Source organism: Aotus nancymaae, unplaced genomic scaffold (assembly GCF_030222135.1).
Source record: "Aotus nancymaae isolate 86718 unplaced genomic scaffold, 86718_ANA_hifiasm-v0.15.2.pri h1tg000049l, whole genome shotgun sequence".
Lineage (NCBI taxonomy): Eukaryota > Metazoa > Chordata > Mammalia > Primates > Aotidae > Aotus > Aotus nancymaae.
Window position 1 is genome coordinate 25,263,534 of NW_026988463.1, and position 18,277 is coordinate 25,281,810.

An 18,277-nucleotide genomic window follows, 5' to 3' on the forward strand; every position below is an offset into this window, starting at 1 on the left:
CCCCTACACCCGCCTTTTCTCAGCACCTGCTGTGCCTTCACACCCGACTGCTCCATCCCATCTGCACAGCAGCCACGGGCAAGGCAGCCACAGCCCTCCTGCAGGTGAGGACACTGAGGCCCTGGGGTCAGTCTCCCCAGGGTGTGAGCCCGAGCACCCACCGCTTCCATCAGCCACCCACCCCACTCCCAGAGAGCAGCATCCCCAGTGCCTCGCAGCACTTCTGTCTCCAGCTGCAGCAGGGACACTCAGAGATCACTTCCGGCCACATCACTTTACAGATGGAGCTGGAAGGAGTCTGGAGAGGGCAGACGGGCCCCATCACACCGTGGGCAGTGGAGCCTCCAGTGGAAGCAGGCCACCCATCATGCATCCTGAAAACCCTGGGAGAGCAAGGAAGTGCATGAGCAATGCAGCTCCGCAGGTTGACCCTACCGCCAGGTCACAGGAGAGAGACAGCACGGAGGAAGGCCCAAGGGAGGCAAATGACATGGGACCCAGGACACGGACCTATGCAGGCTGATTCCAGCTTCTCCACAGTCAGCTCATGCATTGGACGTCAACCACGCTAGGAGATGGCGTCACTGACGCCTGCGAGTCACCTGAGTGCTCAACTGCCTTTTCTGTTATTTTCTAATTTTTACAAGCAAGAGCTGTCACTCCCGTTCCTGACAGGTAGAGCCCCCCCCCCACCCCGTTCCTGCCTCCATCCCCACAGTGCAGCGTGGAGGGGGTGTGCTGGCGTAACCTGGGCTCGCAGTGCGTTCACTCTGGTACACCGGTGGAGGGGCCAGGTGAGCACAGGAAGGGAGACAGGGCAGAGGTTGGAGTGTGCATTGCAGGAGCAGTGGAGGGAGGCCTGGGCACCAGGCACATGTGCCCTGCGCCGTGGCAGTTGCTAGTGCACAGGGGCTTTCTGCCCTTCGAGTGTTGTGGGCATGGGAGGATGTGACCAGCCCCCAGGCCGTCCTCGGTCCTATGGCTGTTACCTTCCCCAAAGCTCCCAGATCCATCACGGCACCCCATCTCCCCGGCCACCGCCCTCTTCCACCCTCCCCTGCTCCTGCTGCTGTCTGAGCCCACTCTCCTCCAGCAACGTGCTCGCTACAAAACAAGCCTGGCCCTGTCACTCTCACCTCACCGCCACCCCCCAGGGCTTCTCACCACCCTTAGGTCCAAGAGCCAAGTCCCTGATGCGCATATCCCCCGGGCTCCCCTCATCCACTAGCCCCAGCAATCTCTGTGCTCCAGTGGCCCTGGCCTTAGCTTCCTGAGCATACCGGCCCCTCTGGCCACAGGGTGGTTGCAGGCTGATGATCCTCCCACCCCAGGCTCCAGGCAACTCCACACAGCCTTCAGCTCGAGTGTCACTTCCTCAGCAGCTGTCGGCCGGTTCCTCTGGGACAGCTGTCATAAAGCCGCGTTTCCTTTCCGTCTGTACCTGGACTGCAGTGGGATGACTGTCTCACCGATCTCGGGCTCTCCCTCCAGACATGGCCCCTTGAGAGCGGCCACCAGCTCTCGTTTCGCTCACTCCTGTGTCCACAGCACCTGCTGTGGGGCCCAGCACTTGGCAGGCCCGCGATAAACACCCACGGGAAGATGATATAGACCTCACACTGATCCCAGAGGAATGCCTGATGCTAATGCACATGTTCAAGTTCAGCCTGAGCATGAGACGCATTTTTTTTAGTTATTTTATTTTTGAGACAGAGTTTCGCTCTTGTCGCCCAGGCTGGAGTACAATGGCACCATCTCGGCTCACTGCAACCTCCGCCTCCAGGGTTCAAGCAATTCTTCTGCCTCAGCCACCTGAGTAGCTGGGATTACAGGTGCCCGCTACCGCTCGGCTAATTTTTTTTGCATTTTTAGTATAGATGGAGTTTCACTGACCTGTGCGCGATGGTTGTGCTGTGTGCTAGGCACGTGTGCTCTTGTGCAAAGCTGGGTGCAAAGTGTTGTGATTAGGGATGTTGGGGCACTCGGCTTTAGGGGCTTGGGACAACAGGGGACTTCGGTGGACTTCTTTATGCATCTCTATGTTCTAATCCTCCTGTCACGAGCAGGTATGTTTCTTGTAACACTGTGAGTTTTAACTCGGTTCCTCTGGAACCTCATCTACCTGTCTGGTCGTCCATTCAGCAAGCATTTACTGAGTGCCTGAGGTGCCAGCACTACATTCTGCAATGGAGATCAGCTTTGAAGAGGTTTAACCCCTGCCCTTAAAAACTTGGCCCATGGCCAGGCATGGCGGCTCACACCTGTAATCCCAGCACTTTGGGAGGCCGAGGCGGGAGGATCACCTGAGGTCAGGAGTTCGAGACCAGCCTGGCCAACATGGCAATACCCCATCTCTACTAAAAATACAAAATTAGCAGGGCGTGGTGGCGCATGCCTGTAATCCCAGCTACTCAGGAGGCTGAGACAGGAGAATCACTTGAACCCAGGAGGTGGAGGGGGCGGTGAGCTGAGATCATGCCACTGCACTGTAGCCTCGGCAACAACAGCAAGACTCTGTCTCAAAAAAAGAAGGAAAAAAAAAGAAGCTGGCCTAAAAAGGGGCTGCGCCACAAGCGAGAATGGTCATTTATAACCTAAGCAGACAGAATATTCGCTACTGCCAAATACAGCCTGGAGGGGAAGAAAAACAGTGACACAGCCATTGATGGGGAGCTGCAGTCCCCACACCGGCGCCTGAACTCGGCCCTGCCACTCTCAGGGTGTCCAACGTCAATGGCATCCAGACCCCTGAGCTGTCAGCTAAAATCAAAGCTAGTGGCGCCACTGCCAGGCAGCAGGCAGCCTCAGAGACATGACCCCCTGTGACCTCTCCACCTCTTTCTTCCCATCAGGTACCCTAGGAACTGAAATCGGGTCAGGTTCCTGGGACAGACCCACCCTACATAGAAATTAGTAACTCAGAACCCAAACTTCCCCAGCAAGCACCTAGGAGGGCACAGCTGTGGTCAACTGGGCAAACACTGAGCTGCTGAAAACAGGGCCACCTTTTGTGGAAAAAGAACTGAAACATTTGATCTGCTGCATTCAGACATGACTTACAGGAATGTACCCAGCAGATCCTGCACTCACCAGAGCTCCCAGCCCTGCCCTCGACCCCGTGACCTCTGCCCTCACCCCCTGTCACCTCTCCACCTCTTTCTACCCATCAGGTACCCCGGGAACTGAATTTGGGTCAGGTTCCTGGGACAGGCCCACCCTCCACAGAAATCAGTAACTCAGAACCCAAACTTCCCCAACCCAGAGGTGAGCCTTCCTGAAACGGAAGCAGAGAATCGCCACAGCCACAAGCGGCAGCCTCTGGCCAAGAGTCTGACCACCAAGTGAGGAAGCAGGGCCCAACATCAGGACGTCCTCAACACACACGGGCACGGGCACGAGCACCTAGGCGGGCACAGCTGTGGTCAACTCCGCAAACCCTGAGCTCTTGAAAACAGGGCTGCCTCTTGTGGAAAAACAACGGAAACACTGGTTCTGCTGCATTCAGGAGGACTAGACACGGGGTGGGGCAGCATCCAGAAACTGGAGCCGCAGTGGGGGCCTGTCCCAAATGTCACAGCCCCTCTCCTGAAGCTTGTCTGTGCCTCCTCTGAGCACAGGCCCTGAGGAACTCGCTGCTGACAATGACACCAGTGGTGGTGTCGGCAATTCTTCTGCCGCCTCCCCCGCGAGCCAGGCAGCCCAGGAGAAGCACGTTACTGTGTGGTCCCATTCCTGCTCCTTACACACCCAGCCTCGAGGGGGAAATGACGACGCCCTCTTACAGGGACATGAGGTCACCTGGCTCAGGGATCAGACCCAGGTTAGACATGAGAGCCATGCTCTCAGCCCGGGAACCGCACTGCCTCTCAGTGTGTGGACCAGAGGCCTGAGCCTGGGGCCCAAATCCCCGGATGCAGCGCCTGGCTCTGCCACTTCTGGCCGTGGCGTCTTGAACACATCATGTGAGTGAACGGGGAGTGGGAGGCAGGAGGGGTGGGGCCCAAGTCCTCCCCACGGGGTCACTGCTGGAATGCATGAAAGCAGATAAGGGATCTGAGAAGGCCAGGCTCGACAGACGTCGGTTGGCTACAAATATGATTTTGGAGAAATACTGTTACTTGAAAAAGTGAGCCTGGCTGGGAAAAGCATGAGACACAGTACCTCAATCAGCCACTTGTTTTGGACAAACTTCTGCAGCACCTGCTCCGCTTCCTTCTTCTTCATCTTCTTGCCTTTAAGCTGATCAACCAGGTTCAAAATGTTTGTGGAAGATGCAAAGCCACTTTCTGAGTCGATGATCAGTTCCAGCTGGAGGAAAGAGCAGGTGCCATGCTCATCTATTAAACTGGCCAAAACAGCTTTTAAATGGTAACACTAAGTCTGGCAGGGACACAGTAAAACCACTCAGATCACAGGCAGAACTGTACACTGGCATGGCCTTCCAGGAAAATGATTTAATTAATATGCATGACAGCCAGGACTGGGTTCTGTTCTTTTGGCTCACATTTGAGAGGTCACTCCCATAACATCATCCCAAATAAATCATCTTAATGTCCCCGAATCAAAAAGGGTCGCCTTGCCTCATGGCTGGCCTCAGAGGCAGAGAGAGAGAGACACAGCAGGCGGGAACCACTGGGGAAGACGGGTTCCTACACAAACAGGTATGTGCTCAGCTCAGCACCTGCTCCTCAACCTTGTCGGCTAATAGTCCCCCAGTAGATGATCTAAAAGGAATGATTCCAGCACGTGGTTCTCAGAGATTTGGATTTGACAGATCGCAAGTGGGGCTGAAATGTCTAAATTATTTTTCACCTCTGCAGTTATCATCATTGCATCTAGGCCTGAGAACCACTCTTAGCCAGGTGTTTGACCCGAGGGCTGAGCAAATAGCACTGAAGCCTGGTAGAGCAGTGCCTCTCAAATGTGCACATGCAGACGATTCAGCGAGCACCTGGCAAAAATGCAGATTCAGACTCGGCAGTCTTAGAATGGGGACTGGGACCTGGCCTTTCTAACAAGTGCCCAGGCGATGCTGCTGGCACTTGGAGCAGCCAGGCAGGAGCCCCTGTCACCACCCATGAGGCCCTGCTCTTGCACATCCAGGTGGGGCTCACACCTGGCCCAGCACTTCCTTCCCAGACAGCCATGGTGGACCCTCGGTTATCACCTGGCAGCTGTGAATTCCAGATGGGTACACAGTGACATCTCCCTGCAAAGTCCTTTCTCAGCAACGGTGGCCCATGTACCCCCAGTGATACTTGAAGATTCCAGTTGCCACTTCTAACGATGGAGACACAACTTTCCCGTAAGAAGCCCAGCCAAAGGGCCATGGGGATTACTGTACTCACAGCCTTTCTAAATAGATCCAGCTCATTCTCTGCAAAATCCATAGCCATTTTGGAAACTGAAGTTGTAGCAAGATTCACCTAAGAAATAAGTCAGCGTGACCATCAGGCTGTGCCCTTCGTGTGTCGGTTAACGCGTCGCAGTCTCGCTCGCTCTCTCCCTCCCTCTCTCCTGTCCCTTCCTCGGTCTCTGGCCAGTCACTGAGCTCCTGTATCCAGGCGCTGCGGGCCGCAGGGATGGGTCTGTAACCAGGCGTATATTACAGACTTTATTCTTGAGCTCAGTCGACATGCTGGACTCTCAGAAGTTTTAGAACTCCAAAGGGTACACAGTATTTTCCAAACTCAGATCAGTTTGGGAGATTTGTCTGCATGTTAATGGAACTTCAAATGCAAAAGACACTGAGAAGTCCAGTAGCAAAGAAATCTGCTCTGCCGTGTCTGACCAGCATTCCCACAGTTCACTGACTGTGTAATGTTTTTTCCAGGGAATTGAGTTTGGGAATACCTGGACTGGAGTGCTCCTTTCGGAGTATAGCCTGGCTGGGAGGAGCCAGATGTCCTCTACCAGTCCGAGGTGACTCCTAGCCAGGGATGGGGCATGCCAGCTTCCATGTATCTCACTCCTGTATTTCACCCTGGTCCCTACCTGCGAGAGTAAATCTGAAAACCACTGAAGGCCCCAAGTGGGTGGCAATCCTTGATGCTCCTACACTTTCTTTAAAACCATTTTCTCCCTTTATTCCTAATATTCCATACATTTGGAGTGACTTCTTTGCATAGAACTGTCCAAAAGCAAAATAAAACCAAAGCAAACACAGGCTGCCATGTCGGGCAGAGGCTCCGTGTGGGCAGTGACACGAGCACTGAGGTCCCAGATTCGAGTTCTGGTCAACCCGACCCTGAAAACCAAAAGATACCACAGGCCTCGGAGGCCTGCTGTGCACACAGGAAGGCAGGCTGGGTCGGGGGCCAGCCTGGTCTCAGTTTCTTTGTCCACCTCACTTCACTCAGCCCTATCTAGGTAGGGAACATTTTACAAACGGGGACATGCGTTCCAGTTCCTCACAAATGCCACTAGAGGGCTCTGCCGGGCACTCACCAGCGCATAAATGGGTCTCCCGTCATCTTCTGTGACTCCTCTCTTTATCTCAATATACAAGGACTCCAAGACACTGTTAATGTTGTTGATGAAGTCCTCCAACTTATCTACGGTGGCATTGCCTGGAAATAAACAGACCAGAAAAAGGGGGGTGGGGGATGGCTTGCTTGAATCATTCCATCCCATCTCAACACAGGGGACATCAACGCCAGACATGGGAGGAGGCTGCAGCCTCTTGGGTGAATGCCAGTGCCACATGGCTTCTTTCTTCCTGGAGTACTCAGAAGACAAGCAGACAACAGATGGAGGGCATCGTGAGGCAGGAGGGCCGGGGAGATGCTATCTGTGACCACGGAGGCTGCTGCAGGCTTCCTGTCTGTGCTCGCTGCCTCCTGGTGAGAGTCCAATCAGCACCTTCAGTGTATCACTGGACGACGCGCTCAGAGCCTGCACTGAGCTCCCGCCAAACGCACATCCCATCCCATCTCAGCCCTCTACCTGTCCCCAGTGCTCCGTGAGAGGCCTCTGTCCCTGCATGTCCCCACACGTCTTAGGTGGAGCTTTATTCCTTTCTCTCTTTATTCGACGTCCACTTATGCTCAATTACATGCCCGGCATATGCTGGCTCCTGGGCTGGACAGTAAGAATAACAAGTGGGGTGAGACAGGCAGCTTGCAGCAAGCCCTCAGCATGGAGAGGCCCTGTCCCCGATACCTTTCATCATCATGAATCTACCCTCCAGTAGCCCTCTGGAGAAGAGGCTTAGACGCAGAGAGGTGCACTGACTCGCCCAGAGTCACACCACAAGGCCCGGGCTTTGATCTCTGTCACCCACCTCCCCTGGCCCTGCCAGCAGGACGCTCACAGCCCAGGGGCCGTCATCCAGGTCCATCAGACTGAGGAGGGGGAACCCACAGTATTGCAGAGGGCTCCGCTGAATGGACACCAATCAGCCAGGGAAGGAAGGAAGGCAGGGAGGCTGTGGTGGCAGGGGAGCCAGACCACACAGGGCCTGTGGCCGGTGACAGCAGGACCTTTCTTCTGCGGCACCAGGAAGCCTCTGAGCACGGAACAGTGGAAGGGCATGGCCAGCTTTGTGTCCCTTTTATGCTGTGAAACTTTTTTTTTTTTTTGAGACAGTGTCTCGCTCTTGCCCAGGCTGGAGTGCAGTGGCATAATCTCGGCTCACTACAACCTCCACCTCCAGGGTTCAAGCCTCAGCCTCCTGAGGAGATGAGATTATAGGCGCCTGCCACCATGCCCGACAGGGTTTTACCATGTTGGCCAGGCTGATCTCAAACTCCTGACCTCAAGTGATCCACCTTCTCTGGCTTCCCAAATTGCTGGGATTACAGGCATGGGCCACCTCACCCAGCTTGCGCTGCAAAACTTTTTAAAGCAAGAGTATATATTGCTGTTTTCACTGCGTTTATATATTAAAATAATTTCAAAAGATTCAAGCCTTAGAAAATAATTCTTAAAAAAAAAACTGCAGGAAAAAACAGACAATATGATACATTTACATGTGAAACAAAAGTAGAACCCATGAAACAGTCCCATAGGAAAAGGCCTAGCAGTTTACCCACGGGACTGATGCCCAAGGCAATTGCCAGGAAGCGACTAAACAAGGGGTCCTCATAGGGCACATGCGCTGTGTCTGTGTTTGATTTCTTACCGACAGAGGTATATCTAAGTGACCTGTATAACTCAAGATTCATAAAGTTTAAAAAAAAACAAAAGATCACGCTGGTGAAAACGGAGGACGTGGCCGTGTGAAAAAGTCAAGGACATCAGACGGTGGGAGCGTGGAAAAGCTGAGAACAAAGCCCAGCGGGGAGCTAATCTTCCATTTCAGTAAAGTTTTTAAAAGGCAGTTTAAATGAAAATTAAGTCCGAATAAGTGGGTGGAACTGGACGTGGTGAAATCGTAACATATGCCAATGACATCTGGCCTCGGCAGCTGGGGAGCAGGCATCAGGAGGGAGGCATGGCCTGATTTTCTGCCTCCATGCCTCTGTTCACCAGTCCCTCCTTTCTGAAAAGCCCTCCCTCCGGGGCTGCAGCTGGCTCGGATGGCCTGTTTTTCCAGGAAACGTTCTCTTCTGCCCCGGATGCTGTCCTCCTCTTCCACACCACGCAAGGCAGCTCTTTGCCAGTGTGGGAGCAGAGCTCTTCTGTACCTGCCTGTGCCAGTGACTTGGCCAGACACTTTTCCACCCCAGAGCAGTCAAGGCTGGGCAGCTCAGGCGCAAGGGGACCAGACATCAAAAAGCCTCGCTCTGTGCAGAGTGAGTAACAGGAACCCTGTCCACCCAGTGTGACACCGGGACAAGTCTCACCTCCCTCTGAAAGTGACAACTCACAGTTTCCACTAACGAGGCCCCTCCTGGGTGTCACCAAGAACAGTGTGCCCTGTGGGCAGATGAGGCATTCTGATCTACTGGACTTTCCAGACACCCCGTTGAGGGAAGGGAGCCAGCTGCCCTCTCTGCCTTTCCCCTCTCCGCATCGCCTCTGGTTTGGCATCCGGCCTCACTTTTCTGAAACCATGAGTGTTTTGCTGCATTTTCATCTGACCAGCCACTTCCTCCTACTGTACTCGCTCAATGCAGATCCCAGCCTCGACTTGGGTGCTCCCGTTCTCTCTGCTATCGCCCTTCCTCACGCTTCCTGCATCAGGGTCACGTCCACGCTCTCCATTGCTACCCTGGAACTGTTTCTCACAAAGGCCCCCTGCCATTGCAGCTCCTCTTAATCATGACCCGAGAATAAACTTCTCTTACGCTCAACACCCCCGAACCCCTCAACTGACTCCTTTGGGCAGCAACAGAGGCGGCGCGGTGGCATGGGGCCGGCAGCAGAGGCGTGGGCTCCCACCATCCTGCCCTCCTGCTGTGGGGCCCTGCGTGAGCCTCTCCCCCATTTCTCATCTCTAAAGGCCACACGTTGTCTTGCCTCCAGCCTCACACATGTCCAGAACCTTCTCCCTCCCGCCTCTCTACCACCTCCTCTGGCTGCCACTCCAGCCTCCCAATCCTCTGGCAGCCTCTCGTACAGGCCTTCCCTGACCAGATTAGCTGCGGTTCCCAGCTCGGTCCTCCCATGGCTCCAGCACTCCCTTCCACGTCACACAGCGCTCCGGTTACTGTATCCGGCTGCCCCGAGACACGAGTCAGCTGGTGACACCTGCCAGCCTAGCAGCCATTTCCCTCCCTAACAAGACCTTTGCCTTTTTCCTTTCTTTTTTTAAATTGTCTTTCTCCTACATTTGCCGTTTTGGTGAGAGGATAATTCCAGGTACGATATTCAGGAAACCAGAAAGCAGAAAGCTCAAGGGACCAGAGATGAAGGCAGCCAGGAGTGGAAGGAGGACCCATATCAGCCAACCGGACACTCTCCCAATCTGAGCAAGGGACAAAAGGAAGCTTGGAGGTGGCTCCAGCCCAGCAGCTACAGAGGGCCAGCTGCTCTGGCCATGTGGTGGTGCCATGCTTCCTGCCCATCCCTGACTGGGCACCCGACCACCAATATGTCCTATGTGCCCCTCCCCTGACAGCATTCCGACATATTCCTTTATTTTTTTTTTTTTTGAGATGGAGTGTCACAGTGTCACTCCATCGCCCAGGCTGGAGTGCAGTGGGGTGATCTCAGCTTGCTGCAACCTCCACCTCCCAGGTTCAAGCGATCCTCCCACCTCAGCCTCCTGAGTCACTGGGATTACAGGCATTTTACCATCACATCTGGCTAATTTTTTGTATTTTTAGTACAGATGAGATTTCACTATGTTGGCCAGGCTGGTCTCAAACTCCTGACCTCAAATGATCCGCCCACCTCAGCCTCCCAATGTCTTGGGATTACAGGCATGAACCACCACACCTGGCCCCGACACATTCCTTTCTCAGTTGACCAGAACTGGGGTCTCTTGCTTGCTCCCAAGATCCTTAAAATGCCCAGTAAGCATCGGGGTCGCACCACCTCGGCGCTTCCCAGGCTCAGGTCTTCAGGACAACTAATATCCAGCTCTGCCCTGCTCTCTCCCCGGATCCTGCAGCCCTGATGGAGAAGATAGTTTGCCAATCTGTAGGGATACACTGGGCTAAAGGCATGTGTGAGCATCCTTTTGACCTCAATATTCTACGAGCCCATGGTCATGATAAAGGGTGTCGAATGAAGTCCGGATCATGGGATTCTGAGACAACCGCTTCCAGTCTTAGAAATACCACTTTGAGGATTTAGGAGTTAATTAACAACACCATTCCTTTCTTCAGAATCCAGAACCAACTGAAGAAAAAGACGCATCCTTCACTAAATAACAAAATATCAGGTTTTTTGCAGGTAGAGCTGGATCTGAGGCTGGTTCTCTGAACACCACCAACCCGCAGTCAGTGATATGGGAGGCCCAGCTATGAAGACAGAGGAACGAGGCCCGGCCCTAGCATAGATGTCTCTTCTAGAGAGAAAGAGATACCCTAGCCAGGACAACTAGCGCTACGTTTGAATCAAGAAAGCTGAACCTCTAAACACAGTGCCACCTGTGTTTTTTCTACTTGGAAGAGGCAGGGTGTGTCTGGAATTCTTAGGGCTGTAGTAAAGTAGCTTGTGTTAGGCTAAAATCAAGGGGCCTGCAAATGTGTGGATTTAATTCACCTTATTATGTGCCAGCGCTATGTATTCACATGGTTCATTTCATCGTGACAATAAAGTAACTCCGTAAGGTACATCGTTAATGTCGTCTGTATATGCAGGAGGCTTGGAGAGGTTAACAACTTGCTCATAGTTTCCATAACTTGGAAACGGACCCCAGGCTTGCCCAACCCCAGATCCTGAGCTCCCACACACTAAGCCACACGGTTCTGCAGAGCAAGCCTGAGGATCTCCTATACCAGACCCCACCGTCATCTCAACTACACCCTCCTGTACCTGCCCTGTGCTTTAGAGTCGCCAAGAGAGACTGGGCCAACAGGGAAGGATGGAAGGCATCTGGGCAGCACCTGAGTAAGACACTGGAGGTGGTGCCCAAGGAGGAGCTGCACTCACGGAGACACAACTGCCCCGCCCCACCATGCCCCACCCAGCCCAGCTCCGCCCAGCCCCACCCCTCCCCGCCCAGCCCAGCCCAGCCCAGCATCCATCATCCCCTCAGCCCAGCCCTGAGCACTGGGCCAGGTCCAGGGTAGGTGGGCAGCACAGAGCAGCAGGAACAGCTAAGGAAAGGCAAAGACCCTAGAGCGGACAGAGCCACTCTTCCTTTAGCAGGAAATGCCTGTCAGTGGTGGCAATTGAAAATGGGCCTCCAGGCAATTGACAAGCACTGAACAAAACAGGACACTTCTCCCCTAAGGAGGAGGGGCTGGCTCAAGTCATCTTGAGAGATTATTTTTTCGGACTAATTCCGAATACATTTTCTCCTTTTCTTTTACAATTAAATTTTCAGGCCAAGTGTAGCTTACATCTGTAATCCCAATGCTTTGGAAGGCCAAGACAGGAGGATCGCTTGAGGTCAGGAGTTCAAGACCAACAGATCAAGACCTCATCTCTAAAAAACCTTTAAAAATTAGCCAGGAGGGACTCCATGTTTGGGCCCCCTTCCACAAACACCCGCTTCATGGAAGCCGTCTTTCTCGCTCCTGGATTTTCCCTCTGGAGTCCTCTTCCACGAACACTCTCTCATGGAAGCCTGTCTTCCCCTCCTAAACTCTATCTCCTTCTCTATTCCCTTCCACTCAGTGTGGAAGCTGCTTTCCTCTCCTGAATTCCATCTTTCTGGATTCTCTAACTCAGTGTGAGAGTTAGCTGTTTCCTTCTCTCTCCTTCTCCTGTTTCTCTCTCTCTCTCTAAATAAACCACTTTCTACAAACAAAAAAAAACTTAGCCAGGCATGGTGGTGTGTGCCTTTAGTCCCAGCTACTTGGGAGGCTACGGCAGGAGGGAGCTTGAGCCCAGGAGTTGAGATTGCAGTGAGCTATGATCGCATCACTGCATTCCAGACCGGGCGACAGAGCCAGACCATCTCTCAAAACGTTAAACAAATCATTAAATTAAATTGGAATGTAACTTTACCAAGGACCCTCTTCTTGCTCTATCAGGGTCCCCACTTCCCAGAGGCTACTGGAACTGAGGATTCACTGTTTACTGCTGGGAAGTCTACCGCCCTGACCTCTGACCAACAAATAGTTTTGTTCTAAACTAGGCACTAAAAATATAAAATGTTATTTTTAGGCAGAGCAAATAACAGCAAAAAAATAAGACTCCACGGGCCCAAGCCCCTGTGGGCTGACTGGCCCTGTGACACAGCCCTCCCAACAGCACAGCGCTGAGGACAAGGAAGGGCAGGTCCTGGATGAGATGGGGGTGCTGGGGCGGAGCTGGCCCGAGAGAGCAGATCCTGGGCTGGGAGGAAGGAAGGGCTGGCGGGCAGGACATGGGGCTGGGAAGGTATGCGAGGAGCCATGGGATTTCACCTCTCAGCCTGGAGCTCTCATCTTTCCTGCAACCGCCTGGGGAAAAAGATCCTCTGGACCTTCAGGCACACCAATGCAAAGATGAGAACTGCCGCGGACACTTCCGAGCATGGCCAGTGACCAGTGCTGGTAAGAGCAGGGCGGAAGGAGAGTGGCTGGTCTGGGGTAAACCACCTGGAGACAAACCAGCCTTCTCCATCGGTGCATCAGCTTACTCATTACAGGCTGCGGCACCACTCCTCACCTCTCAGCAGACCCTCGGCGACCACCGCAGAGCAGAGCCAGAAAGGATCACTGCTTCTCTTTCTCAGAGGTCAGAGAGGTGAAGGACATACCAAGACGGGACAGGAAGGGACAAAGTCCAGACCAGAAACCACATGTCTGGCCATTAGTTGGATGTAACCACAAAAGGACTTGGGCATTCATTAAAAAAAAAAAAAAAAAAAAAAAAAATCTTCCATATATACACAATGATGTTGAGAATACTTCAAAATAACGTGGAGTAAGCAGATATAAATACAAAGAAAACAAGATCAGCCCCGCGTGCATCATCTGAACTGGGCGATACCACACAGGGCTTCACTGTACCAGTCTCTCACTTTCTGTTTGACTTTTTCCATAATAAAGTATTTTAAAATACCTCAGCACTCAACAATCATATAACTTGGCTCCTTGACCCTCAGGAATCTGAATTTAAAAAGAGAAAAATGAGTGTCACGTGACAAGGTGGATTAGCTCAGGGCTCCAATGGCAGAGAAGGAATAGGATTTTAATAACATATGATTTCAAAACCTATTGTTGTGAGATCTGTACACAAAGTTCCTTTCTTCTTCTTAAACTTGAGAAGCGCATTACAATCAGAAGTGTATTACAATTAGAAAGTCTGCTCTTTAGCCTCACTCAAATGACAGAGCATAAAACATATTTTATGGTGCTGGGCACAGTTCCTGCATGTCAGCTGTACTTATGGTACTAAAACCTATGACACCACTGCAAGAGTGGTGATGGGGACATCCATTCACTGTCCCTATCTATGCAGTATAACCATCTATAGGAACTTCCCTGGCCAGAGGTCTATCAATCAGGACTCCCACTGGCAATAAAGCCCACTGGTTTATCACGGTGAAGTTCTAGATCATAATGGAAATCGTCATGAGAAACATACACTACTATATATTTTGCTCCGGATGCTATTCATACACATTTCATCTTAATCAGGCCCACTGAAAACAGGTGGTCCATCTATCCTTGAGACGAGTGGCAGCTCTGATACCTTCTGTGGCACCTGGCCCCTACTCCCACCCACGCAGGAGCCCTCACAGAGCTGATATGGGGACTCTGCAGAGGATGGGAGAGGAGGCTTCCTGGCCACTCCAGCCTGAAACCAGAGCAGCTCTTCCTGATCTCTGCTGGGTAAGCTTCCTCCTGTCCAGATTGCACTGAGCGAAGTGAAAACGGGCAAATCCGATGCCTACAGAGGCAGGCAGGAAGCACAGATGCAGACAGCTGTGGGCAGAGTGGGGAGCTGGCGACAGGTATTCTACCAAAGAAGGTGACGCTGCTCTGCTCCAGCTGAGTGCCTGAGCTTTGGGTGTTTACATGAAATCTCCTGGTGGTGGTTCTTTGTTTAACCTGGTAATTCTTAAAAATTAGAAACACTGTAGTGCAAACGAACCATGCCTCTAAGTTAGATAACACTGACATTTCTCCCAACTCCGATGTGGACGGGAAACCCGCTGTCAGAAGACACAGTGACTAACAGGCCACTCTGTTCCCTGGCCCACCAGATAAGCAGCTACTGCTTCTTACACAGGCTGGACTGTGAGCAGCTCAAAGGAATGGACCCTGTTACACTCATTCTTCTGAGCATGCGGTCAATGGCCAGACCACGTATAAAAGCAAAACTCCAACCCAAAATCTACAGCAACCTGCCTAGAAAGCCAGCTCACCACCTCGAAGTGAGACCTGTCGGAAGCCAGGTCAGTACCCCAGCAACCAGTCCAGAAGCCGAAACTAACCCGCAATCATGGCCCAAAAGGACCAGGGTGGGATCAGTAACTGATACTACCCTAAATGATTTTATTTTACATTTTAGAGACGGGGTCTCGCTCTGTCATCAAGGCTGGAGTGCAGTGGCGCAATCATAGCTCACTACAGCCTTGAACTCCTGGGCTCAAGCAATCCCCCCAGCTCAGTCTCCCCAGTAGCTTGGACTACAAGCACGAGCCACTATGCTCAGCTAACTTTGTTTTTTCTAGAGACCCTGAGGTCTCGCAGTGTTGCCCAGGCTGGTCTCAAACTCCTGACCTCAAGTGATCCACCCATCTCAGCCTCCCAAGGAGTTGGGACTACAGGCGTGTGCCATCATGCTCAGCAGCTTCCCTACTTTTTATCCGTTTCTAAGGGACAACAAACCAGAGAAGGCCGCATATGTACTTCTAACCAATCACACAGGACGCCCCGCTTCTGGTTAGCTGTCTCCAGCTTGCCCCAGCCAGCAGCCTCCACTCGGGGCACACCTGAAGCCTCCCCACTCCTCTGCCTACCTGGAGTCTCTGCCAAACCCAAGTGGAGGCTGCCTCCCTTGCTGGAGCAAGCTCTGAATAAGCAGCCACTGCCTGCTCTCCATTTATGTTCACACTGTCTCCGTGAAGTACTCAATTTGGTGGCCATTCTGGGGTTAAGCAGGTGCGAAGAGGTGGCTGGCATGAAGGTGCCCAACCCGAGTCGTCTCTTGACAGGCATGCCCCGGCAACCTTCCCTTTCCCCACTCACTACAGCCCAAAGCAGACAACAGCCTCCAACATTCTCCCCATATCCCCTCTAGCCTTCTCCTTCTGTCTGTCCTTCACATGCAGCTGACTGGAGCCAGGCCCCAGCACCCAGCCTGGACGCTGCCTGGAGCTCCACCCCCGACCTATATTCCCACCACCTTCTGTCCCCCGCTCCACCCTCTGCCACCCTACACCAAGCTCCTTCCCATCTCAGCCCCTTCACTCTTGCTGCCTTCCCTTGGAAAGCATCGCCCGCAGATCTCTGAAGGCTGCCCCTCATCACCCAGGCATTGCCACATATGGGAGCTCCGCAGAAAGGACTGAGCAGAGGCCCTGGCTGACGCCACACCCCTAGGCCTGCTCTACTGAGGGACTCAATGCTTCTTCCTTCCAGCACTTAGCACCCCACACTACCACACTGCCTGCCTCTGAGTTGCTGTCTTTCTCTTTCTAAGCAGAATGTCAGCTCCCTGAAGCACCCCAACATTCAGCTGACAGTCTAGATGTATCCGTCAACCAACAGAGGAAAATGTGCTGTACCGGTGGTGACCATGCTTTCTGGATTTTCTAGGAAAACCCCAACAACAGAATTCAGTCCTATGGTCTACACAATAATTTCCATCATGCTATCACACCAGCACCATGGGTCTGCTGATAGTCCCCCCCACTGCCCACCCCCAGCAACTGTGCTTAGATGGCAAGTTAAGGGGCAGAAAAGGAAGGAAGAGGCAGTGGCGAGCATGAAGTGAACGTGTGCCCCAAGCACTCTGTGCCAGGCACTGAACATGTATTCTCTTGCTTAACCCTCACAACTCTTTCATGAGATGAATGTGATGTCCCTTGTAACACAGAAAGCTGAGACTCAGAAAAGTAAAAGAACTTTCCCAAGACCCTGGAAGAAACAGGACTTGAACTCATGCCCTTGAAAAACGGCTTCCAGCCAGCAGAGTCTGTCCTAATCACACTGACCTCATTCCCAGTTCTCCCACGCACCAGCACATAACCTGTGGGATCCAGTTCAAAATACATTCCCAAACAAATGATGTACGTGCTTAGGGGAGCGTGGCGCACAGAAATCCTGGCTCAGCAACTCTATGCTGGCCTGAAAGGGCCAGAATCCCATGCTGCAGGCATGAGGAACAGGCAGGACTTGGACACATCTAGGCCAGTAAGAGCCAGAGACAGAAAAACAACATCAGCTTCCTTGTGGTTACAGAGCTTCTTGAACCCAAAGATTCTGGTCTAAGCACTAAACAACTGCCGGCTGTCAATTCTGTATGTTGAGAAATTCATCGAGTCACACGTTAGATGTTACTTTTCACGCTAATTTCTTGCCACTTTTCAGTTACGATCCCAGACTTTATCTGCCCTGATTAACCGAAAGGCAGACCAGCTGTGACAGCGGTAAGCTGATTAACTGCTCATCGTGGCCAAAGGGGAGAACTTACAATGAAATCACTAAGAACAGAGGGAAAGTTTACTGGGAGCCAGTTTTTTATTATGATGGAGTCTTTCTTGGGAAGAGAAGGTGCTTACAAATAGGATTACAGACAGGATGGAATACTAAACCAAAATGTCAACTTCTCTGTGCCTGACGATGTACAGGAGGCCTGCGTTAGACGACGAAGCAGATACAGGCGTGCAAATCAGCATGCTGGGAAGAAACCTGGGATGAAGGCAGATAAGAGCGTTGACAAAAATGGAAAATCTTTATCAAAACCCAATGTGCCTAGGATACTCGACTCACTCATCTAGTTCTGACACATGTATTTCAGCTACCTGGTTTTTGCCCAAACATCACATTATTTACTCTGCTCACTGAAATAATTCTAAATCTAAATTTTTAAATCTAAAACTGTAGACATTTTTACCTAACTTGTTCTTAAAACAAATAGATATTTTTAAATCTCACTAAAAACATAAAACATAATAATATAGCATAATTAATTCTAGAATGTTAGTGCTGGAGAGTATAGAACTGTATCTCATGGCAATCTGGCACCCATAAAATAAGAACAAATTTAGGGAAGTATTTTAAACCTAACAGGTAAAAATGGGATTATTTTTTGAAACAGGGTCTTGCTCTGTGGCCCAGCTGGAGTACACTGGCACGATCTTGGCACACTGCAACCTCTGCCTCCTGGGCTCAAGCGATCCTCCCACCTCAGCCTCTGAGTAGCTGTGGCTACAAGCTCATGCCACCAGGCCCGACTAATTTTTTTATGTTATGTAGATACAATGTTTTGCCACGTTGCCCAAGTTGGTCTCAAACTCCTGAACTTGAGTGATCTGCCTGCCTTGGCCTCCTAAACTGCTGGGAATACAGGCATGAGCCACTGTACAGGCCAAGAAGGAGATATTTACCTTGTCTCTAAGTACCTCCCAGAAATACACGTATTAATCACACAGAAAAAGAGTAACTGTACGCAGGAGAAACCTGGCTGACCCCATCCACACCAAACCCCACCTGGTGGGATGCAGAGAGAACACAATGCCACTTCTATATTATATCTGCAAAAATAAAAGGCATAACCTAGATCTGATCAGGAGGAGTTCCAGACAAATCTAAGCTGAGGAACATTCTGTAACTAGCAA

General features: G+C 51.9%; 1 protein-coding gene across 1 annotated transcript in view; it reads right to left on the reverse strand.

The window, feature by feature from the left end:
- Positions 1-18,277, reverse strand: part of NSMCE1 (NSE1 homolog, SMC5-SMC6 complex component) — a 41,880-nt gene that overhangs the window by 2,062 nt on the left and 21,541 nt on the right. Inside the window, exons 3-5 of the mRNA XM_012464621.2 lie at positions 6,448-6,569; positions 5,349-5,426; positions 4,162-4,308 (exon numbers count right to left, since the gene is read on the reverse strand). Coding sequence (XP_012320044.2) covers positions 4,162-4,308; positions 5,349-5,426; positions 6,448-6,569 — 347 coding nt within the window. The remainder of the gene's footprint in view (positions 1-4,161; positions 4,309-5,348; positions 5,427-6,447; positions 6,570-18,277) is intronic.